Below are 26746 nucleotides of genomic sequence, written 5' to 3' on the forward strand. Positions count from 1 at the left end.
AAAATGGGATTTTTGTGTGATTTAAAAATATCATTAGCATGTTGAAAATGTTTCAAAGACTCCCCAGCCGCTATAAAGTAAAATCCACAATTCTTACCACGATCTACATGACTTTCCATCCTTCTGTCTCTGCCTGTCTGTTCATTCTCGTGTTCCACTACTTCTCTTTATGTGCCATTATACTTTAGGCAGAGAAAAATAATTTCTGTCTCAAAGTTCCAGTCCCAACTTTTTTTTTATGCAGCCTTCTTGGCCACCTAGATCATAGGCACATTTTTCTTTATGTTCCTCCAAGTATGTGTTCATTCTGTATTATAGCAGCTATTGCATATTGTTTCATACATTTATTTGTGTCTATTAGAAATGAAGTCGAGTGCAAATAAACAGAAAATCAGCAACTAAAACAGACTTCCTTTTTTTCATATAACAAGAGGCCTGAAGATGGTACAACAATACCGTTAGAACGGCAGCATCTCTGCAGTTTTCTTGGCCTTTCCTTCGGGGATGCAAAACAGCTGCTACAGCGACAGCATCACTTCAGTGTTCCAGTCAGCAGGGCAGGAGAATAACACCATAGATTTCCACTTGTATCTCCTTAGCTGAAGCTGGATCAGATGCCCACACTTAGGCCTCTACTTGTCCAAGGATGATGAAATTACTCTGACTGGCATAGACCAATCATCATTCTCCTTCTAGGAACAGGTAAACAGCCTTTCCTCCCTGAGATCAGTGTAATTCCACCTGTACCAAAAGAATGTGGGACTTTGTTGGCAGGGAAAGAGACAAGTGACAATGGTTGTTGGTAGATTAGACAACATATATGTCTGCTGTGTGTCTAGCTCTTCTGCTGTAAGTTTCTTGAAGCAGCTTTTTTTTTCCTCCTTTGTTTACTTCTTGTTTATCTTTGTATCTTAAATAACTGGCTTTAGTTCCTGGCCATGATTTATACTATTTGCCAGCATGAATGAAATAAAATGATGCAACAAATATATATGGATTAATTTTTTCACTAAATAATATGTGATATTAATGAGATAAAAACATAGGCAAATGATACATTTAGTAAGGCAAATGACACCAATTCTGCTTATTATATTACTGTAGACAGTAGTGACTGAATTTTAATAACCATGTATGCTTGGGGTGATGAAACATGGTAATCATATTTAAAGACGAGAAATTAAGAAGGCTGTAAGTAATTGACATTATTGACTAATTGAGAATTCCACTTTGTAAAATATGATTTGAAAATAGGCAACCGAAGAGTCGAGTTGAGATTTGGCTGCATGACCGAGAAATGCAACATTATAGTGGCTTAAAAGTCCACGTTTTCCAGGATTGAGACATCTAACAGTTCCCATTCTACTATTCTTTGGTATAACCCTTGTCCTTACGATCCAAGATATTTGCTAATGTGTCAGCCTTCCTTTCCAAGTTCCAAATGGAAGAAAAAGGGTGAACTGAAAAGGGTATGCCTTTTCTCTTAATGCAAACAATAAATCCTAATGCTTTTTATTTTCGAAAATTTGTGGAAATACAGTGTTTAAGTAACATACTTTCCATTTTAAAAATTATTTTCTCCAATGTTAGATTCATCTACATTTTACAAAATGCTTTTCATGGGATATTTTGAATTTATTTACTGTAAGTCTTAGGAAATAGCACAGATGAAGATGAATTTCAGACGGGGAAATATAGACTTATTCAAAAATATAGGTACTTTTGAATAGCTTATTATACTTTTTCTGCTGCATCAAGCCACTTTCATAAAAGAGTAAAATGTTTTTCTGTGAATTTTAATAAAGACTGTATTTGTATTTCTTAGAAGTAAAATGTACTTAAGAAACTGCTCAATAGATTTTCTTAGAAAACCCAAATAGATTAAATAGCAATTAACTTAGAACTCTATTTTTTACTCTAAAAATTAATAATATTTTATTCATGAGGCACTGTGGCATATGTGGAACATTTTAGACTTGTTATATTACCCTCATGCAAGTGATTTTTTAATGTTTAGACTAGAACAATTAGGGATTCTGGCTAGAAATTTTGGTTAAATTTTCAGGAGATGGAGGCTGAGTAATTCATTAAAAAGAATTCATTGACTATGATGATTATGATTCATACTACACAAACGTATCATCCAGAGGAAATTCTTCCCTTAGGTTGTTTTTATTTTTGTTTTTAAGCATAAATAGAACATTATCAGCACTCCCTACCACCACCAAGGATACCACTAGCAGAATAGATGAATATTGTCCATTTTTGTGCTTTGTATTTATGGAATACAGTATTATTTTTATATCTGGCTTCTTTCATTATTTGTGAATTTCATCCATAGGGTTGCATATAGTTGTTACTTATTCATTTATTCTCATTATTATAAACTTTTCCACAGAGTATGAATATATTGTATTTGTCATTGTACTATTAAAGTATACTTGCGCAGTTTATACTTTATATATAGAAACGCTGTGAAATTCTAATACATGTCTTTTAACGAACATTACCCATTGCTGTTGGCTGTACACTTAGGAGTGGAAATGCTGGTCATAGGGCATGTATTTGTTTGGCGTTAGAGGATTCGGCCAATGAGTTGTCCAAAGCAGTTGTTCCACACATTCCCCTGAGCAGTATATGAGTTTCAGTTACTCTGCATTGTCGCTAATCTGCTATTGTGCATTTTAGCCCTCTGTTGGGAGTGTAGCAGTACCTCTTTGCAGTTTTACTTTGTATTTCCCTTATGATAGTGATATTGAGCAACTTTTTATATGCTACTTAGTTATTTGGATGATCCAGGTTCTGAATTTATCTTCCCTTTTATACATTTTTCTATTGGTTTGCCAGTCTGTTTTGTTTTTGTTTTTGTTTTTCCTTGGTTGTAAGTATCCTGTGTTTATAGATGCTATAAATGTTTATAGGTCTATAAACATTTTCTCCCTTTTCACACTTTTAATGCTATCTTGATGAATGCAAATGTGTTAGTCTGTTTCGTGTTGCTATAAAGGAATGCCCAAGGCTAAGTAATCTATAAAGAAAACAGATGTATTAAGCTTATGATTCTAATGTCTGGAAAAGTTCAAGATTGAGCATTTGGTTAAGGTCTCAGGCTGCCTCCACTCATGGTGGAAGGTGAAAGGGAGCTGGTGTGTGCAAAGAACACATAGCAAGAAAGGCAGCTGGGAGTGCCAGTGTCTTTTTAACAACCAGCTTTCCTGGGAACTAGAGTGAGAACTCACCCTTTTCCTGAGAGAAGACATTAATCTATTCGTAAGAGAACTGCCCCTATGATACGAACACCTTTCCATTACATCCATCACACCTCCAACATTGTGATCAAATTTCAACATGAGGTTTGAGGGAGGACAAACATCCAAATTATACCAATAAGTTTGTAACCATAATATTGTCCTATATGTCAGTGTTTTCCCTTGTGATTGGCAGTTTTTGTGTCCTATTTAATGAGTCTTTTCCTATCCCTAAGATAAGATGTTATCATTAGTTTTCTTTTAAAGCTTTAATATTTTACCTTATGTATTTACTTTTACAATCGCCCTCTCTTTTTAAAATTATGTTAGCTTAGTGTCAAGATTTTATATATATATGTGTGTGTGTGTGTGTGTGTGTATATATGTATATATATATGTATTCATGGAATACAGTATTATTTTTATATCGGGCTTCTTTAATTATTTGTGAGTTTCATCCATAGGGTTGCATGTAGTTGTTGCTTATTCATTTATTCTCATTATTATAAACTTTTCCACACAGTATGAGCATACTGTATTTATCTGGGTATATCCATATATACATACATACATATATGTGTGTGTGTGTATATATACATATATATATGTGTGTGTGTGTGCATATATATATATACACTCCACACACCCCCGTATTTCCATGAGGGTATTCAATTATGCAGAATCATTTACTGAAAGGTCTATTCTGTGCCCCACTGAATTATCACCTTCACCATAAATCACTTAATGGCATATGGAGAGATCTATCCTGGACTCATGCTGTTCAGTTTGTGTCAGTTTGTGTATCTTTGCATCACCACCACCCTGTCTTAATTAAGATAGCTTTATAATGGGTAGTATAAACATTAGGCTTTTTCGTATAAAACCTCAGTCTTTTTCAAGACTGTCTTAGCTATTCTTGGGCATTTACATTTTCATATGCATTTTAGAATTAACTTGGCATTTTTCATACAAAAAAATCTGCTAGGATTTTTTATTAAGACTGAATTAAATCTGAAGATTAATTTTGAGAGAATTTACATTTTCACAACATTTAATCTTCTAATTCATTAACTCGATGTATCTTTACTTTTTTGTTTAGGATTTTTATGTTTAATTTATGAGAGACATTGCTCTGTAGTTCCCTTCTTATATGTCTTTTTCAGGTTTGGGGAAGATATAAAGAAGTGAGAAGTGATTTCTTTTACTATATTCTCAAAGAGTTTGTGTAACATTTCTTTTTGAAATATTTTAAATAATTCTCCAGTGAAACGATCTGGGCCGGGAAGATTGTGTGTGGGAAAAGTTTTACATGTAGACTTATATTCATATTCAGGCTAAATATTAGATTTTCTCATTCTTCGATCAACTTTGGTAACTTGTATTTCTTTTTGAAGAATGTGTGCATTCATCCAAGTTATCCAATATGTTGGTGTGAAGGTGGATATAATATTCTTCTTTTTTTATGTCAGTAAGTTCTACAGTGTTTTTTTTTGTTTTTGTTTTTGTTTTATTCCTGAGAAGGATCTGATATGGATATTTGTATTTTTTCTGTATTTTTCTTGATCAATCTGTCTGCGAGTTGATCTAAGGAAAGCAGTATTTGGTTTAGTTGATTACCTCTACTGTATGTTTGTGAACTATTTCATTGCTTTCACCTGTTTTTGGAATGATTTCCTTTTCTACATTTTTTTGGGCTTGATTTGCTTTTCTTTTTCCAATTTTTAAAGATAGAAACTTAAATCTTTGAATTTTCTTCCTTCTCCTTTTCTATTAGAAAAAGGTAAAATATAATTGATGCTATAATCCTCCCCCACTTAAGCATTGATCTAGCTGCAACCCACAAATTTCTATGTTTAGACTTTGCTATTTAGTGCTAAGTATTTTCTAACTTCCATTTTTTATTTCTTTTCTGATTCCAAGATTTAGAAATGCATTCTTTAATTTCTAGGTAGTTGTGGATTTTGTAGTTTTATTTATTGATTTCAGACTTAATTCTATCCTGATTTAAAAATACACTCTGAATGATTTCAGTGTTTTAAAGTTTGGTTAAATTTTCTTTATGACTCTGTGCACGGTTTATTTTTATAAGCAGCCCACCCATGTTTATTTGAAAAGAATGTGAAGTCTATCATTATTGGGTACAGTATCATATATATGTCAATTGAGTCCTTTTCTGTATGTTGTTCAGATCCTATGGGGTTTTATCTATTTATTCTATCAGCTATTGAGATTTATTACTTAAAATCTCCCATTATGATTGTAGATTTACATAGTTTTCCTTTAATAGTGTCATTCTTTTTTTGTCATTCTTGCTTTATTTAATTGAAAACTGTGTATGTCATTTGGATGCAACCAGTTTTAGGATTATTATATGTTTCAGTCTCATTGACCCCTTTATCTTTAAGCAATGTTCCTCTCTTTTTTGGTAATATTTCTTGCCTTAAAATCTATTTTATATTTGATTTACGTAAGATCTTTCTTTTGGTTAATATTTGTATAGTTTATCATTTTCTGATCTTTGACTTTCAACCATTCTGTAATCTTTTATTAAAGTGTGTCCCATGTAATGAGTTGAATTTTTTAATGTAGATGCTCATTTTATTTTGATTTGTAATTTTATTTTCTCTTATTCAATATATAACTGTTATAGTTTTATTTATATATACAAACTTTTTCTCATTTATAATTTTTGTTTTCTTATTTATAATTTTTAATTAGTTACACTTTCCTTCAATTAACTTCCTAACAGTATGTTTATTTACTGTCCTTTTTTGTAATTACCCTGGAGATTCCAGCATGTAAATTTGACTCATTATAGTTTAATACAAATGATTACTTTTACCTCTTCTTTAATGCTAATACTAACTCCATTTATCCTGCTCTCTTTTGTGTTACTGTTTTCATATAATTTTAGTGCTACAAATATTTTAAATTTCATAAGACATTACAATGATCATTTTGCATAGTTAATATTCATTTATATTTATCTACATATTTTCCCTTTCTGACGATCTTCACTATCTCTAACATTTTCATGTTTCTTCTCCTTCTACCTAAAGAAAGCCCTGACATTTTTTTTTCTAGAATGGGTCTACTAGCAATGAATTTACTAGGTTTTGTTTGTATGAAAACTTACAATGAAAATGTTCATATTCTTCCATTTTTAAATACTATGTTTGCCGAGTTTTTAGTTATCTTTTTCTCAGCACTTTAAAATGTAATTTCATTGCATTCTGACTTCCATTATTTCTATTGATCTTTGCTGTAACATGACCATTTTTAAGATTTAACATTTTCTTTTTGTGGTTTTTGGCATTTATTGTGATGTGCATGAATAAGGTGTCACTTTAACTTATCCTCCTTGGAGCTTGGTAGTTCAGAGACCTTAGTTTTAAAATCAGTTTCAGAAATTTCTCATTCTTTATCTCTCTTTGGTTCCACTATATTATTCCTTTCCTCTCCTTATTCTACTCTTCCACACATGTTTAACTTTTCTGCCTACCTTATCTGTCTCTTATGCTTTGTTCTGTTTCTCTTTTTCTCTATGCATTGATTTTGGCATATACCATTTATTTATGTTCCACTGCACTAATAGTGACTTTTGGGGTATCCAATCAACTAATAAATTCATCCATTGAGATCTAAATTTCAGCTATTGTGTTTTTCAGTTTTAAAGTATAGTATATTCATTTTATTTTTATTTTAATCAATTAATTTTTTTTTTTTTTTTTTGAGACGGAATCTGTGTCACCCAGGCTGGAGTGCAGTGGCGTGATCTTGGCTCACTGCAACCTCCACCTCCCGGGTTCAAGCAATTCTTGTGCCTCAGCCTTCTGAGTAGCTGGGACTACAGGTGTGTACCACTACATCCAGCTAATTTTTATATTTTTAGTAGAGACAGGGTTTCACCATGTTGGCTAATCTGGTTTCAAACTCCTGGCCTCAAGTGATCTGCCCTCCTTGGCTTAAAGTGCTGGGATTACAGACGTGAGTCACCATGCCCAGCCTTTATTTTTATATATTCCAATTATCTGGTAAAAATACTTCATTTTTCAACTATTTTACTTTATTTTCTGTGTTACTGCACATAAAAATAGTGTATGACCTAAGGTAAAGAGAAGCATAGTGTATACTTTGTCACTAAAAACTTCAGACCCAGCCAGGAGGGTAGTGATGCATGCTTGTAACCCCAGCTACTTAAATGGCTGAAGTGGGAGGATTGCTTGAGCCCAAAAGTTTGAGGCCAGTCTGGGCAACATGGTGAGACCCTATCTCTTTAAAAACATTTCAAACTGGAATCACTGATAATTGGAGTGTTGTCAGCTGCACTGTTTTTTCTTGTTGATAAGGGTGAGCTTGGAATGTCTGATCAAAGTATGAAATATTGAATCAGAAACATTTTTCTATGCAGATTTCTTCAGGCCTTTCAGAACATGATAGTGGAGATCTGCTCAAGTACACATTTTCTGTGGTAAGAACAAGAATGAAGGACTCAGAGGACCCGCTATAGATGTGGCATGAACAGACTGAGATAATTATGGCAAAGTCATCACATTTCCTGTTGGTATTTCTTTGTATCCCAAACACATTTCCTTGATCTAATCCATCCTCAGTTTATTTAGAAAGACTTCTGTTTTTATTCCTGCCCCATCATGGGGATTATTTATTTTTTGTTTCTGCCTTCCTCACCTGCTTGTCCCTGACACTGCTTCTAACAATACTTGTGGATTAGAGAAGAATTTGTACTATATCCCAGAGATAGATTTAAGTTGATGTATGCTGAAATATTGATGGTTGGGGTTGGTGGGCAGCAAACTCTAATGGAAAAGTAGAAAGGAGAAATGAAATTTCCCAAGTGAAGTTAGAAAATATAATCTAATTACACTGTATCTCTATGTGGGCAAGTTAATTTCCGCATTTTTCCCCTTTTAATTTTGTTAATATTAGAAAACACTACTGTGGAGTTTTAGTATGTAATTGCTTAGATCATATACCTGAAAGCAGAAATTGTAATCTAGTGTTTTATAGCAGCAAAATGTACTCATCAGCATAATTAGCATAAAATAAACATTGTAAACTCCCTAGACATCTCCTTTAGGGCTTCTTTTAAGTTACAATTTCTGTTCACCCCCAAAACTCTTTCACAACTTCTAATAACATAGAATTAATTTTGCTTATTTTAACTTACTATAAATGGAATCATGCAATATGTATCCTTTTATGTTTTTTGATTGTAATAGTTCATTCTAATTCTTTTATAGTACCCTAATGTAGTATTATACTACAATTTTGATCCCCAGTTTATGAGAGTCTGGTTCTTAGCGAACATTTGTGAGTCTCTCCTGTACCCCTAAACCCCTTTCTGTGGCAGCCAGTCTCTGCTTTGTGTGTGTGAGTGTTGAGTGTTGTATATATGAGTGTTGAGTAAGAGAGCTTTTTTTGCATTTCCTCCAACAGTGGCAGATCTATGCCTTGTTTTTGGACAGAACTGGGGACTAAGATTTTTCCCAGCCTGCTCCCTTGGGTATGAGAGCTTTTGCTTCTTCCCTTTTCCTAGAACTGGTGATTTTTCCCTGGTTCCTAGGGTCGGAAAGGAGGGTTTTCTATCCCTCCTCAGAAACAAATGAGGTTTGCTTTTACTCCTTCTCCATTGTTCCTGGAAATGAAGGTGTTCCAATTATATGTAAGTGGAAACAAGCATAACTTGGAATTTCTGTATTTTTGCCTGCCTGGTCATTATTTTATTAAATGCTGATAATTTAATGTTATCTTCCTCCAGAGAGAATGTACTTTTGCTTATGGGGGGTATTAGAGTAGGGCAGTGCTATAGATTGGATGTTTATCCCTGAAAATCCATGTTGAAATTTGATCCCCAATGTTGTAGTTAGGGTATAATGAGGTGTTTGGGTCATGGAGGCAGATCCCTCATGAATTGTTTGGTGTCATCCTTGCAATAATGAGCAAGTTCTTGCTCTATTAGTTTCTATTAGAGCTGGTTGTATTTTAAAAAAAAAAAAAAAAAAAAAAAAAAAAAGGCCTGGCATCTCCTTCCCCTTTTCTTGCTCCCTCTCTCTTTCCATGTCATCTCTGCACACACCAACTCCTTTTTCCCTCTGCAATCAGTGGAAGTAATCTGAGGCCCTAACCAGATGCACATTCTGGTGTCATGCTTCCTGTACACCCTGTAGAACCATGAGCCAAATAAACCTCTTTTCTTTATAAATTACCCAGCCTTGTAGCAAGACAAACAGGTGAAGACAGGCAGGTCACAGTATTTTAGTCATTAAATGAATTTACTTAAGTTGAGCCTCAGGCTTTGTGAGAAATGGTCTCTTTCCATTTCTTCCTTATTATTAAGATATAGGCCCATATGGTCCTCACTGAAAGGACATCATTATCACCCAATGCCGAGACCAGCTCGGTCAGGGAGGCCCTAACCCAGCGGTGCTAGAGGAATTAAAGACACACACACAGAAATATAGAGTGTGAAGTGGGAAATCAGGGGTCTCACAACCTTCAGAACTCAGAGCCTCGAACAGAGATTTACCCACATATTTATTGACAGCAAGCCAGTGATAAGCGTTGTTTCTATAGATTATAGATAAACTAAAGGTATTCCTTATGGGAAACAAAAGGGTGGGCTGAAATAAAGGGATGGGCTCTGGCTAGTTATTTGCAGCAGGAGCACGTCCATAAGGCACAGATGGCGCATGCTGTTGTCTGTGGTTTAAGAACGCCTTAAGCGGTTTTCCGCCTTGGTTGGGCCAGGTGTTCCTCGCCCTCATTCCGGTAAACCGACAGCCTTCCAGCCTGGGCATCATGACCATCACGAGCATGTCACAGTGCTGCAGAGATTTTGTTTACGGCCAGTTTTGGGGCCAGTTTTTGGCCAGATATGGGGGCCTATGCCCAGCAACCTAGTAAAGATTTTATCCAATATACAGATATACAATATAATGCAATATACAATATACAATATAATGCAGAATATACATTTTTCTCCCCAACACATGCATCATTTGTAAGGGTGGACCATATGTTAGGCCACAGAAGTCTTAAAAAATTCAAAAAAGTTGAAATCATATGAAATATCTTTTCTGGTCACAATGGAATAAAGCTAGAAATTAGTAACAAGAAAAACTTTGGAAACTTTATAAACACATGAATATCAAACAATATGCTCCTGAATGACCAGTGGGTTAATGGATAAATTAAAGAAATTGAAAATTTTTTGAGACAAATGAAAATGGAAACACAACATACCAAAACCTATGGGATATATGAAAAGTATTAAGAGAAACATTTACAGCAATAAATGCCTACATCAAAAAAGTAGAAAAACTTGAAGTAAACAAACTAATGATGCATCTTAAAGAACTATAAAAGCAAGAGCAAACGAAACTCAGAATTAGTAGAAGTAATACGTATCAGAGCAGAAATAAAAGAAACTGAAACAAATACAAAAGATCAATGAAGTGATAAGTTGGTTTTCAGAAAAGATAAATAAAATCAACAAACTGTAAGCCAGACTAACAATAAAAAAAGACCTAAATAAATTCAGAGATGAAAAAAGAGTTATTGCAACTGATACTACAGAAATTCAAAGGTTCATTAAAAATACTATTAGCAATTATAGGCCAATAAATTAGGAAACCTAGAAGAAATGGACATACAACCTACAAAGATTGAACCATGAAGAAATCCAAAACCTGAATAGACCAATAGCAAGTAATGATATCAAAATGATAATAAAAAGTCTCCCATCAAGGAAAACTTCAGGACACAATGGCCTTACTGCTGAATGTTACCAAACATTTAAAGAAAACCCAATACCAAATTTACTCAAATTATTCTATAAAATAGAGGAGGAAAGAACACTTCCAAACCCATTCTGTGAGGCCAGAATTACCCTAATACAAAACTAGACAAAGACACAACAAAAAAAGAAAATTAAAGGCCAATATTTCTGATGAATATTGATGCAAAAATATTCAACAAAATACTAGGAGACTGAATTCAACAGCATATTTAAAAAAGACCATTCATCAAGACCAAGTGGGATTTATCCTGGGGATGCAAGGATGGTTCAACATATGCAAATCAAATTATACATCATGTCAACAGGATGAAGTACAAAAACCATATGATCATTTCGATTGATGCCGAAAAAGCATTTGGAAAATTCAGCGCTCCTTCATGATAAAAACCTTAAAAAAAACTGGGTGTAGAAGGAACATAACATAACACAATAAAAGCCATATACATACTGAATGGGAAAAAACTGAAAGCCTTTCCTCAATATCTGGAACAAGACAAGGATGCTCATTTTTACCATTGTTATTCAACATAGTTTTGGAAATCCTAGCTGTAGCAATCAGACAGGAGAAAGGGATAAAGGGCATCCAAGTTGGAACAAAAGAAATCAAATTATCCTTGTTTGCAGAGGATATGATCTTATATTTACAAAAGCCTAAAGACTCCACCAAAAAAAAAATAGAACTGATAAATTCAGTAAAGTTGCAGAATCCAAAATCAACATACAAATATAAGCAGCATTTCTATATGCCAACAGTGAACAATCTGAAAAGGAAATCAAGGCTGGATGTGGTGGCTCACGCCTGTAATCCCAGCACTTTGGGAGGCCAAGGTGGGTGGATCACTAGAGGTCAAGAGTTCAAGACCAGCCTGGCTAACATGGTGAAATGCCATCTCTACTAAAAATACAAAAATTAGCTGAGTGTAGTGGCACATGCCTGTGTTCCCAGCTACTTGGGAGGTTGAGGCATGAGAATTGCTTGAACCCGGGAGGTAGAGGTTGCACTGACCCCAGATTATGCCTCTGCACTCCAGCCTGGATAACAGAGTGAAACTGTGTCTAAAAAGAAAAATGTAGTCCCATTTATAACAGCTAGAAATAAAATAAAATACTTGGGAATAAACTTAACCAAAGAAGTGAAAGAGTCTATAATGAAAACTGTAAAACATTGATGAAACTGAAGAGGACACAAAATGGAAAGATCTTCCGTGATCAAGGATTGGAAGAATCAATATTATTAAAATGTCTCTACTACCCAAAACAATCTGCACATTCAGTGCAATCCCCATCAAAATACCAATGACGTTCTTCACAGAAATGGAAATAATAATCCTGAAATTTATATGGAACCACAAAAGACCCAAAATAGCCAAAAGTCATCTGTGAAAAAAATGGAGAAATCACAGACTACTTGTGTGCTTGACTATTCAATGCCTGCAATAAGTTTTCTGACAATGAAAACTACTTTACTTCATTTTCTATTTTATTTTAATTAGTGATATTTAATATTTTATTTTTGTCATTTGTTTCTATCACTAATTTTAATAGGCAGTAAGAATTTTCTGACTAAAATAAGTTAAATGTGTGATTTTAATGAAATATCAATTAGACTCATGGACATAGATACAGGGATGCGAAGATGTGTAATAAATTTCCTCAAAAGTTTCTTCTTATCTCAGTTACTGCTGAGTGATCATGACATGCTTCCCATCTGAGGTCAGCTAAAGGTTTCAACTCTGCACCCCAGGGAGGGGTGAGAGTTAAAACCCATTTACCATTCTTATACTAAATGAACCAGATCCCACCTACTCTCATATAATCAAAATACCTGGAGTATAACAAAAAAATATATGTTTTATGCAAGGTAACATTTTATCTGAGATTATACAATGTGAAATATCTTGCTTTTCTTATTCCTTGCAAATATAGTAAGTGGTGCTCATGGAAAAGTATCAGGACATAAGAAATAAGAACTATTATATGCTCTATGGATAAGGTATTTTATTTACACCAGATTTATAATGGTATAATAAAGACACACTTGGTGATGGCATGATTACAAAGTACTTTTACTAATTCAAGTTTTATTTTGCTCTTAAGAAAACACCAAAAACAATTTCTTAAGTGATTTTGTTTAGCTGCTTCCCTACAAGGAATGGGATAGTAATCCCATTTTACTTAGATACATTTCCTTAGATCTTTTCCAAGTTTCAGTAATATATGCCTTCAGTTCACATGAACTATCACTAGGTGACCAACTTTCATAGCATTGCATGTGTCAATTCACTCAACACACATTTTGTATCTTCTATACAAAGATGAATAAGGCTTGGTCTTTGGGGGAACTCACAGTTTATATGTACACAAATAATCACTATCTAATACCTATAAATATAGATATGAAGGAGCACAGACAAGAGATTTGGAGGATTTGAGAAAGTCTTCAAAAAAAAGAGATACTTAATTTGAGTCTGAAAAACTTGCAAGAGCTCACTACTCACAGGAAAAGGTGAAAGGGGCAGCCTGGGCAAAACATTTAAAAACTTCCAGGCAAAAAGCCTTGAAAGCATAGAAGGACAACATGTGTTTGGGAATTATATTGAAAGAAGAGAACAGTACAGGGCAGTACAGAACAATACAGTGCATTAGTTTGTACAGGACACAATGAAGAGTTTCATTAAAAGTAGTGGCATTAGTAATGAAGATAAGGGCCTTCTGAATAGACTTTTTCAAAGTAATTTGATAAGACTTGGTGATCAAATGTAGTAGTAGGAGGAGATGAGGTTGATGGAATAATCAAAGATGACTTGATATTTTCATCTCAGGTTACTATCTAGAATATAATGATAGTCATTGAAATGGAGAATGTAAGAGAAAGAATATTTGGGGTGGTAGAAAGGAAAACCTTACTTGAAAGAGATATATTAGGTTTTAAATATGTTAACATTGAGATTATCAGGTAAAGGGCTGAGAGATCTAGATTCAGCAGGTAGCTGGAAATGGAGTTTAGGAGCTTGGTATGGCCTGTAGGTTGTGTTGCGGGAGACACACGAATCACTGAAGCAGAGACAAGGTCGGTAAAGTTGTTGGGCCCGTATTAGATAAAAGTTCATACTAGGGTAAAAAAAGCTGATGGCAGGACTTAGATAAATAATTGCAACTCAAAATATGATAAGCAAGAGACAACAATGAGGAGAGGACAAATACAGAGGATAGGATAAGGCAGGCGATTTAAAAACCTGAGCAGATAGGCAGGAACAATGGACTTTGTGGAAGCTAAAAGGGCAGGGCAGACTAGCCAAGATAACAGATTCAAGGAAGTCACCGAAATGTAAACAAATTAAGCAAGAGATTTTGCCAGTCCCAGAGCTTATTGCAGAAGCAAGAACCTATTCCCAAGCATTTTGACTTGAGGCTTCACTCAGATCTATTATTGAAAATACTTGTGAAGAGTAAGGAATCACATTAGAGATAAAGCTGTTCTCGAGTAGCTGCAGTGATAATTATATTTCATACAAGTGTATCTTCCTATGCCAGAGCAAAATCTATCTTACTTTTTGGATATTGAAGAATGAAACACTCAAATTACAAAAACTGTAATTCTCTCTTTCCTCCCTTCCCTCCCCTCCTTCCTTCCCTCCTTCCTTCTTTTCCTTTGTTGCTTAATTCTCTTTTCATTATTTTACTCATTTTCTCTTTTTCTCTTCCCTTCCTTCCTTCTTTCCTCGCTTCTTACTGTCCATCCTTCATCCCTTTGTCCTTCCTTCCATTATTTTGTCTCTGTTGAAGAAAAGATCACTTAGAACCTGTTGTATGTTGAGTTAAGCATCTAAACATTATAGAGGATATTTTGAAGTCCAAATATTTTCCATTGTAGGAAGAAATATCTTACTCATCATGGCTAGTAAATATTTCCTTCTAAAAATGAATAAAACTAAAATTAAATTACATTCATGTGATTTTGACTCTTGAACATATCAGCACTGTATTAAATGGTGTCTTTAAACTTTTTGATGTGGTTACATGGTTAGCAATTAGCTTAAATGGGAAATGATTTAACTCTCAAGTATGGGGCTGGAAGCAAACAGAAATATAGGATTGGCTTTATCATTGTATACCTTTTAACTTAGAAAGCTTCAGTTCCTGAGGTTGAAAATATAACTCATTTTCTGCTGCCCATTTTGTGATTTTTATGGATTCCTTATTTTTAACTTGGTAACTTTTATAAATCATTGAGCTATTTCTTATAAAAGTTAAATCTAAGATTTTTTAAGAATGTAAACAGAAAGGTTAATAAAGTATTTGATAATAGCATTCTCTGGTACTGTCTAACAACATTATTATTGATTTTTTTCTTATTTTCTTATTTACTTGTAAATAATTAAAATTGTTTCAGCTGAAATATTTGTGCAGTTCTAGCCTTTTGTACTGAACATCATTTCACAAGGGAGATTTTGGTAAATCTTGTTTGGTTGAAACACATTGTTGTTACTTTAGGTGCTGACTATTCTGATGCGGAGTTTCCAATTGCCTTGATTAAAGTAGAAACATTCTATGGCTTGGATGACTTGCATTTCAAATTGGTTTGAGCAAGATGATTGGTATGAAGGACTGCAAAGAGTAAGATATATTTATTTGTAATTACGATTTCGTGCCCTTTTTTTTTTCTGCTTTTCTTCTCATGTAGTTCTATTTCTGCGTGATTTATATTGTGGACGTTTTTGCCTTGCAAAATTCTGAGCGTGAATAAGACACTTATTTGCTAGTTTTAAGGCAGAAGTAAGAATATAATAAGTGTAACTATATATTGAAGAAAGGGCATATTTTTCTATCCTATTTTCAGATGAGTTTGTAATGTTTTGAAATTATCTTAGACTTTAAATATAAAATAACATTTTATATATTGAGATTAATATATGAAAATAGCAGTAATTTCAAGCAAGTCTTTCCCATAAAGAAAATCATTTAATGAAAGAGAAGATAAATGTATGCTGATACTATTTATTATACAAATATTTGAAAAGGAAAATAAAACAATTCTGAAGAAGAGTGCCATGTTGCATGTGTTAAATTTTTAGTCAGTTAATTACATTTGAAACTGCATTGTTAGTGTGAAAACATTTACATAGTATTTTGAAAACAGTATTCTGACCTGTTATAACAATAATAGAAAAAATGCTATTTAAAATGTACCTTGTCACATGGATTTATTCTAGAATAATATATGATTTCTCTTTGATTATTTTCACTTTTTAAATTTCTTGATTATTTAAATGAAGACAATTTGTGTATTTTTATTTTATTAATTAGTGGGACAAAAAAGCCAGAGTATATGCTATTTTACTAGATTTTTCACCACTGTTGTTCAAGAGCATAGGCTGCCAAAGATATACAGTATTTTCTTTTTCTTTTTCTTGAGATTCCCATCCTAAGCACATTAATTACAGATATTTTCTCAGTATTACTTCTTTTTAGTTATAAATCCTCAACCATTTGAAGCCTTTTGTACTTTTTTTTCCAGATACTTTTTTTGTAAGCTGTGAAAACATCTGGTAAACATTTCTGGAGCCAGTAAATATCTAACTCTGGAGAATAATCCTCATATTGTAAATCCTAAAGCATTCTTCAGAAAAGGAGTTGAGAGTTAATGAGCAGTTTGCCATCCTGAATTTCAATTTCAGGTATAAATGATGGAACTATTTTAGCTTATGAGTTTAATAGTAATACTCCAAGTCCCACTTACACACACACACAACACACACACACACAGAGACACACACACACACACACTGCCAGTATCCTTGTTTGTATTGTATGCAGGAATGGGAACTGATTTTAAGAAAAATGCTTTTTAATGAAACGTGTTTCCTTAAAATGACTTTGGAGCAGCTCATGGAGATTATGAGAATTCAAAATCTTTCCCTTCTTGCCCTTTATACTACTATGGGCCTTTATAAATGAATGCCTGGTTTTGAAACGTATTAAAAGTGCAGCTGCTGTTAAAGTATAGAAATAGATTGACCCTAAAATTACTATCTTATTGTGAGTTTGAGCTCCTTCTGGCTTAAGTATTGACCAGCTCTCATACGTATGTAGATGGAAATGAAAGCTCCTATTCTGATTGAAAAAAATTGGCACATGAATATTGACCTTAATTTCTTTCAGAAATCCAGCTTATGCCCTCCTGGTGCTTACCACAGGCTGTGTTCTTACACTGAGTGTATAGAAAGAGAAGGTAGAATAAACCTACCCCATATATTCTTCAGCCCAGGACCTGTGCCTGGTCTGTATTGTGAATCGGGGAAACATAGAATTGAAAAAAAATTCAGTGTATTATTTTTCATTTGTTATTTGTATATGCATATATATTTGTTATTTGTATATGCATATATATTACATATAATAAGCATTCAGCATAGCAGATTTTTAAAGTTGTTTTTTAGAATGTTCACAAGAAGAGGTAAGTTGTGTTTTTGAGTTAAAAATTGTAAATTAGAAATGTAATGTTTGGAAAGTCACATACAAGTGCGAATTTGATTTTTAGAGCACTAAGTTGACGTTTGTATTTTGACATAATTACATAATTAGTATTTATGGCATGTGACTATGTTTATACAAACACATATATATGAACTTTAGTTTTATAATTTTTGTTATGATTATTTTATATCATAATAATCTTACATATTTAAAAGCGAGTTTTATTACCTGTGCCAAACTAATGTAGATATATCCTTATCGCTTTCTTTATTCACTTTGCGAAAAGCATCTTCACCATGTATTCCCTATTGAACCTAAGAATAAATTTAATATGATTATTTTTTGTGTATGTGTGTTTCATATGGTATGAGATTGAATCCAAAAATACAATTTGAGTTAAACAACAACAAAAAAATATATCATTGCAAAGGCTATAGTTGCCAGACGACTGATGTTGTCAGTTCTATGTGGGGTGACACAATGCTCAGAGTTTCTTCCTAAATCCATTATAAATCTGCATTATTCAGTGAGCTACAATGTTTAGTACTTCATTGGCAAAGTGTGTGTGTTGTTTCTGGGCCAAAAAGATTGTATATTCTGAAGCAACAAATCATTGAAATAGACACGAAAATTCTTGAGTGGTTCACATATTAATGAAACATTCTAAAGTAAGGATAATAAAGGCTTTGTAAAATATTTATCTGCACTATATTACCTGTCTAAGGTGTTTATTTACCTTTAAATATGACATATTTTGTAGAATTTATATTTAAAATATAAATTTATATTTTGAAATGGACTTTCAGTGGACCATTTTCTGTTTTTAGTAATGCAGAATCATGATTGAGTAACAATTGGTGCTGACTACAAAGATAACAAAAGGCTCTGGACATTTTGTTTCATCTCCTTGGCAATTGTAGATATAATTTAATTAAGACTACATAATTATTGCATATCTTTTTTAGTCCTTTTGAAAAGAAATCTAGAAATTCACGTATTAGACTTTGCTTGAATACATAATTCAGACTTTAAATGCAATGATATATATTCAATAATGTATGATATGCTTTTTATCTTTTACTTAGAATCATAGATTTTTAAAAATATCTGTTGTTTTGAAATATCTATTTTGTTTTGAAATATCTATTCTGTTTGTCCTATTTATTATTTTAATATCTGGTTTAGCAAGTTATTCGACTCTGAATTTCAACAGGATTTAAGTTGTTGGATTGTAAGACCTGTAAAAGCTATTTAAGATCAAAGGTACCCCAAATTTTATGTCAACATAGAAATGCTTATATTATCTAATTTTGGAAACTAAAAAATAATAAATCAAGATATACTCTTAAAGTCAAAATGTGTTGGCACAAATTTAGAACTTTCTTTTTGTTTTTAATAAATAAGCAGAGAAACTGCTGGTTTCTAGTTCAGCATGAAAGCAGCTTAGAAGTTGCTACTCCATTTTAACCAGTAAAAAATTGAACACTTTGAAAAATCAACAACTCTTCCTAGATCCACCTGAGAAGTAAGGGCACAAGGCAAATCACTGCCCTCAAAATGATTGAGGTAGAAATGCGGTTGCAGAGAATCACAACTTACCAGAGCAGAAATCAATAAGCAGAAACCAACCTGGGCTTCGCTGCCAGAGTAAGAAAATCTGAACTGTAACTGATAAATTGATGGAAGCACAATATGGTCAAGTCTGAGAGTTAAAAACTTCACAGGAACCCAGTAATGGGAGTGGTGGGGGAGCTTTTGTACGTTTTACTTCCAGGAGCTCTAAACTGGTACTCACAGTGAATATTAGAGAAGAATATCCTCTTGCTTCCAGCAGCGGGAGGGAAAAGAAACCACTTAAATTACACTAGAGCTTTCTGTTCTTTACTTTTAACCAACTTTTAAAATAATTCGTATAAAATTATGGAGTACAAGTACAATTTTGTTACATGCATAGATTGCATAGTGATCAAATCAGGGCTTTTAGGGTATCCATCACCTGAATAATGTACATTGCACCATTCAGTAATTTCTCATCATCCACCCCTCTCACTCCTTCACACTTTGGGGTCGCCCTTGTCTAACATTCCACTTTCGCGTCCATGTGGACACGTTTTTTTACTACCCACTTATGAATGAGAGCATGTGATATGTGACTCTGTGTGCATGGCTTGTTTCCCTTAGGATAATGACCTCCAGCTCCATCCATGTTGCTGCAAAATACATGATTTTTGATGGCTGAATAGTATTCCACTGTGTATATATACTACATTTTTGTTATCCAGTCATCTGTTGATAGACCCTTAAGTTGATTCTATAGCTTTGCTATTGCAAATAGTGCTGCAATAAACATATGAGTGCAGGTATCTTTTTGCTATAATGATTTATTTTCCTTTGGGTAGATACACAGTAGTAGGATTACTGGATCATATAATAGCTCTAATTTTATTTATTTGTGAAATTTCCATACTGTTTCTCATAGAAGGTGTATTAATTTACATTTGCACCAACAGTGTATGAATTCTCTTTTCCCCACATCCTCACCAACGTCTATTATTTCTATCTTTTTAGTAATAGGCACTCTGACTGGTGGAAGATTATATCTTGTTGTGGTTTTAATTTGCATTTCTCTTATGATCAGTGATGTTGAACATTTTTTCATATACCTCTTGGCCATTTGTATGTCTTCTTCAGAAAAATGTCTACTCATGTCCTTTGCCCAGTTTTTAATGGGATTATTTGTATTTTTGTTGTTGTCGAGTTATTTGGTTTCTTTGTATATTCTGGATATTAGTCCCTTGTTGGATGAATAGTTTGCAGATATTTCCCCTTTTCTGCAGGTTGTGTGTTCTCTCTGTTGATTATTTCTTTTGTTGTGCAGGAGCTCTTTAGTTTAATTAAGTCCCATTTATCTATTTTTGTTTTTGTTGTCTGTGCTTTTGAGGTCATAGTATACATTCCTTGCCTAGATGAATGTCCATAAGAGTTTCCCCTAGGTTTTCTTCTAGTATTTTTATAGTTTCTGATCTTGCATTTAAGTCTTTAATACATCTTGAATTGTTTTTTTTTATATATGGGTTTTTTTTATATATGGGTTAGTTTTTTTTATATATGGGTTTTTTTATATATGGGTTTTTTATATATGGGTTTTTTATATATGGTGATAGATATGGGTTTAGTTTTATTCTCCTGATTGTGGATGTCTAATTTTTCCAGCACTATTTATTGAAAAGGGTGTTGTTTCCTCACTCTGTGTTCTTGTTGGCCTTGTTGAAAATCAATTCACTGTAGGTATGTGGCTTTATTTATGGGATCTCTGTTCTCTTCCATTGATCTATATGTCTATTTTTTATGCCAGTACCATGCTGTTTTGGTTACCATAGTATTGTAATATAATTTAAAGTCAAGTAATGCATTGCCTCCAGCTTTATTCCTTTGGCTTTGGATTGCATAGGCTATTTGTGCTCTTGTTTGGTTCTGTATGAATTTTAGGATCATGGCATTCTGTTCTTAAGACCTAACCTCAAGAGAACCTATTTGTCCGGAGTGTAACACTCTAGAATTTCATAAGATCCTTACCTACCTGGGAGAAGGAAAATACCCAACACCATCCCTTCCGCAGCCATCGTGTCCCACCTAAGCAGGGCTGGGGGAACTAAGAAGCACTGGTCATGGGCACGTGACTGAGGCCTAATCATAGGACTTTATAATGCTCACTTTACCCCCACATCTTACCACTACATTACTAAAGGCCTGTTTACAGCATTTTCTTTTATGAAGTTCATCATGTATACCTCACAAAAATTTACATGATAAACAAAAAGGCAAAAAAATACAGTTTGAATAGACAGATAAAGCATCAGAACCAGAGTCAGATACAACAGAAATGTTGGTATTATCAGACAAGGAATTAAAAAAAAAAAAACTGCAATTAATTTGCTAATAGCTTTAATGGTAAAAGTAGACAACATGCAGGAACGGATTGAAGGAGAAAAAAGTTGGGAACTAACACTACCCAACTTAAAGAATTATTGTATAGCTCCAATAAAAAAGATAGCTGTGGTATCTGCAAAAGGATAGACAAATAGATCAATGGAACAGAATAGAGAGCTTAGAAATAGACCCACATGTATATACTCAACTGATATTTGATAAAGAAACAAAGGCAATACAGTGAAACTAAGATAGTCTTTTCAACAAATGAGGCTGGAATAACTGGATATACAATGTTGAAAAAAAGAATCTAGACACAGGCCTTATATATTTTACAAAAAATAACCCAAAATGCAACATAGGACTACATATAAAATGCAAAACTATGAAACTCGTAGAAGGTAACATAAAAGAAAACCTGGATGACTGTGGGTTTTGCTAGCACTTTTTAGATACAAAAGGTATGTTCTATGAAATAAATAATTGATAAGTTGGACTTTATTAAAATGAAAATCTTCAATTTTAACAATATCAACAGAATAAGAAGGCAAGCTAGAGAATGGAAGAAAATATTTGCAAAAGACACATCTGCTAAAGATCTGTTATCCAAAATATACAAAGAATTCATATAACTCAGTAACTAGAAGATGGAACAGCCTGGTTTTAAAGTGGGCAAAAGAGCTGAACAGATACCTCACCAAAGCATATATATACATGACCAGTGAGCATGTGAAAAGATGTTCAACATCATTTGTCTTTGGGAATTGCAAATTAAATCAATTAGATACCACTACATATCTATTAGAATGGCTAATATCCAAACACCAGATGCTGGCAAGGATGTGGAGCAACAGAAACTCTCATTTCTAATGGGAATACAAAATGACACAGACCTTATGGAAGACAGTTTGATGGGTCCTTACAAAGCTAAACATATTCTTATTATATGGTCCAGCAAAAAAGCTGTGTCCACCCAAAAACCTGCACATGGATGTTTATAGCAGCTTTAAGCATAATTGCTAAAACATGGAAGCAACAAGTATGTCCTTCAGTATACTGGTTAATAAATAAACTGCACTACATCTAGATAGATAAATATTATTCTACACTAAAAAGCAATTAGCCATTAAGCCATGAAAGGCACTAGAAATCTCTCTCCCCACCTAGACAACAATTGCACCGGTACAGTCTGTCTGATGTAATTATTTTGTAATGCCAGAATCTGTGAAGGCTTGCAACTTCCAGGGGAAGGCTTGGATGATAAATTGAAGTTAGTAAGTTTTAGTTCCCAGCACAGTGGCAGCTACTCATCCCTCACCTCAAGCTCCAGGGCAGACAACTGAGCATATACTCTAGAAGTATCTTGCAAGCAGCTTATTTGAACCAGGGTAGAAAAAAAAGCACTCTGTCCTTTGTATATCAGGAATCTACTGCTTCTGATCACAGAAGTGCAGACAAAGAGGCGGGCAGCCATTGTTATTGCACCTACCTCCACTGTTACAATCTCCTCCCGCTCCAGCTGAAGTGATTTCAAGGGGACTTAAAGGGCTGAATCCCTTAATTTTTTTCTTTTCACCCTTTTGGGAGCCAGCAATTAAAGCCTATGCAATTCAAAAGCAACTGCCTATACAAACAAAATTAGGAAGTTACTGTGCATGAACAGAAAAAGACACAAGTTCAGAATAACCCTGAGAAGTCCTTATGTTTATACTTGAGGATGATCCTTGGCACAGACACAGCCCACAACAATTGAAAACAAAAATAACAAGTGAAAACAAAAATAGCAAATCCTGAGGAAGGAGGAGACTCTGATTTCCAGAGTTACCATATTACTAGATTCAAGTGTCCAGTTTTCAACAGAAAGCCACAAGCCCTAAAAAGAAACAGAAAATTATGGCTCTTTCAGTGGAAAAAAAAATAAACAGATGCTTTTTGAAAGAGACCTGATGAAAGATCTACTAGACAAAGACTTTAAAACAACTGTTTTGGGATGCTTAAAAACTAAAAGGAGATATGGAGAAAGTCAAGAAAACAATATTTGAACAAAATGGAGATAATAAAGAGATAGAAAACCAGAAAAAGAATTGTAGGGCTGAAAAATATAATAACTTAAGTAAAATAGAAGAATTCAAAGACATTTAAGAAGAAAATATTGGCAAATATGAAGATAAGACAATAGAAAATATTGAGTCTAAGGAACAGAAAGAGATTGAAGAGAAGTAAGCAAAACCGAAGGGACATAAAGGACACTATGAAGCCCAACAATATGCACTCATGTGTGAGTACCAAAGGGGAAGAGAGAGATATGGAAGAGAAGAAAGAATATTTGAAGAAATAATGGCAGAAAACTCCTCAAATTTGATGAAAAACATGAAGTAAATTTCCAAGAGTTTCAGCAAACTCCAAGAATTTGAGCTGAAACAGACCCACAATGGAGACACATCATAATCAAATCTTGAAAAACAGAGTGAATCTTGAAATCAATAAGAAAGAAGTGATTAACACATACGTACAGGGATCCTCAATAGTATAAACAACAGATTTCTGATATGAAGCTTTGGAGACTGGAAGGAAATGGGCCAATATATTTAAAGTGCTAAAAGAAAAAAATGTCAACCAAGTATCTTTTATCGTGCAAAACTGTCTTTCAGAAGCGAGGGAGAAATTAATACATTTCCCAATAAGCAAAAACTGAGGGAATTCATTATCTTTAAACCTGCTTTGGAAGAAATGCTCAAGGAAGTTCTGCAGAGTGAAATGAAATGTCTCTAGACAGTAACTCAAAGCCATATGAAAAAATAAAGATCTCAATAAAGGTAAATACATGGACAATTGTAAGTGCTAGTATTTGGAAACAGTGGTGTGGAATGCTATTGTTTGTCTTCATCATCATTTAAACAAATAAAATTTTTTAAAAATTCTTAGTATACAAGTAGTATTATTGTAACTTTGGTTGGTGATTCCACATTTTGTCTTCTCTTAACTTAAGAAACTAATGTATTTAAAATAATTAATTTGTTTGTGTTTCAGGCCACACAATATATAAAGATGTAATTTTTTTGGCATCAACAACTTAAAGGTGTGGGGTTGGAGTTTTAAAGGAGCTCAGGTTTTGCATGTAATTGAAGCTAATTTGGAATAAATTTAAATTAGAGTCTTGTAACTTTAGCATGTTAAGTTTAATCTCCATGGTAGCCACAAAGAAAATAGCTATAGGATATACACAGAAGAAAATGAGAAAGGAATTCAAAGTTTCACTGCAAAAATTAACTTTTAAACACAAAAGGCAAAAGTGTTGCAGGAAATGAGGACAAAAAAGCTATGAAGCATATTGGAAATGAATAGCAAAATGACAGAAGTAAGTCCTTTATCAGTAATTACTGTAAATGTAAATGGATATTAAGCTCTTCAAACAAAAGACAGAGATTGGCAGAATTGATTTTTAAAAAGATCCATCTATTAAAGACTTAAATGTTAGACCTAAAACCATAAAAACCCTAGAAGAAAATCTAGGCAGTACCATTCAGGACATAGGCAAAGGCAAGGACTTCATGTCAAAAACACCAAAAGCAATGGTAACAAAAGCCAAAATTGACAAATGGGATCTAATTAAACTAAAGAGCTTCTGCACAGCAAAAGAAACTACCATCAGAGTGAACAGGCAACCTATAGAATGGGAGAAAATTTTTGCAATCTACACCTCTGACAAAGGGCTAATATCCAGCATCTACCAAGAACTCAAACAAATTTACAAGAAAAAAAACAGACAACCCCATCAAAAAGTGGGTGAAGGATATGAACAGACACTTCTGAAAAGAAGACATTTATGCAGTCAACAGACACATGAAAAAAATGCTCATCATCACTGGCCATCAGAGAAATCCAAATCAAAACCACAATGAGATACCATCTCACACCAGTTAGAATGACGTTCATTAAAAAGTCAGGAAACAACAGGTGCTGGAGAGGATGTGGAGAAATAGGAACACTTTTACACTGTTGGTAGGACTGTAAACTAGTTCAAACATTGTGGAAGATAGTGTGGCGATTCCTCAAGGATTTAGAGCTAGAAATACCATTTGACCCAGCCATCCCATTACTGGGTATATGCCCAAAGGATTATAAATCATGCTGCTATAAAGACACATGCACACGTATGTTTATTGCAGTACCATTCACAATAGCAAAGACTTGGAACCAACCCAAATGTCTATCAATGATAGATTGGATTAAGAAAATGTCACACATATACACCATGGAATACTATGCAGCCATAAAAAAGGTTGAGTTCATGTCCTTTGTAGGGACATGGATGAAGCTGGAAACCATCTTTCTCAGCAAACTATCGCAAGGACAAAAAACCAAACACCGCATGTTCTCACTTATAGGTGGGAATTGAACAATGAGAACACTTGGACACAGGAAGGGGAACATCACACACCGGGGCCTGTCGTGGGGTGGGGGGAGGGGGAGGGATAGCATTAGGAGATATACCTCATGTAAATGACGAGTTAATGGGTGCAGCACACCAACATGGCGCATGTATACATATGCAACAAACCTGCACGTTGTGCACAGGTACCCTAGAACTTAAAGTACAACAATAAAAAATACAAGGTCCATCTATATGCTGTCTACAGTTGATTCATTTGAGATCCAAAGACACAAATAAATTGGAAGTAAAAGGATGGAAAAAATTTTTTCCATGCACAGAGTAGCAAAAAGAAAGCAGACATGCCTATATTAATATTAGATGAAATTGATTTTTAATCAAAAAAGTTCAGAAAAGTCAAAGAAGGACACTATATATCAATAAAGTTTCAATGCAGCAAAATATAACAATTACAATCATTTATACACCCAAAAAACACCATCAAAATATATGAAGCAAAAACTAACTGAATTGAAGGGATACATAGTTCTACAATAATAGTTGTATAATTCAGTACCCCGTTCTCAATAATGAATACATCAAACAGGAAATAAGCAAGGAAACTGAGGACTCAAACAATATATTAATCCAACTGGATCTAACAGACATATACAGAACACCCTACTCCATAACTGCATACACATTCTTCTCAAGTGCACATGCGACATTTTCCAGAATGGGCAATATGTTTGTCCAAATATTAAGCCTCAATAGATTTTAAAAAGTAGTTATCATACATTGTGTCTTCTCTGAACACTGCAAGATAAAGTTAGAAATTAATAACAGAAAGAGAACTGAAAAATTCACGAATTTATGGACATTAACACACTCTCAAACAAC

At 33.8% G+C, this 26746-nt stretch overlaps 1 protein-coding gene and 1 non-coding gene across 4 annotated transcripts in view; both read left to right on the plus strand.

Moving 5' to 3' along the window:
- Window positions 1-26746, plus strand: part of WDR17 (WD repeat domain 17) — a 118480-nt gene that overhangs the window by 14925 nt on the left and 76809 nt on the right. The window contains exon 1 of one of the 3 annotated variants that reach the window (XM_025385887.1): window positions 15619-15684. The exons of the other annotated variants lie outside the window; for them this stretch is intronic. Coding sequence (XP_025241672.1) covers window positions 15619-15684 — 66 coding nt within the window. Of the gene's footprint in view, window positions 1-15618; window positions 15685-26746 lie in introns of those variants that run through there. 3 annotated transcript variants of the gene reach the window in all.
- On the plus strand, window positions 17243-17375 carry LOC112625618. The gene has a single exon (XR_003119699.1). It is a non-coding gene; the product is annotated as a small nucleolar RNA SNORA51 (small nucleolar RNA).

The sequence above is a fragment of the Theropithecus gelada genome, chromosome 5 (genome assembly GCF_003255815.1).
Source record: "Theropithecus gelada isolate Dixy chromosome 5, Tgel_1.0, whole genome shotgun sequence".
Classification (NCBI taxonomy): domain Eukaryota; kingdom Metazoa; phylum Chordata; class Mammalia; order Primates; family Cercopithecidae; genus Theropithecus; species Theropithecus gelada.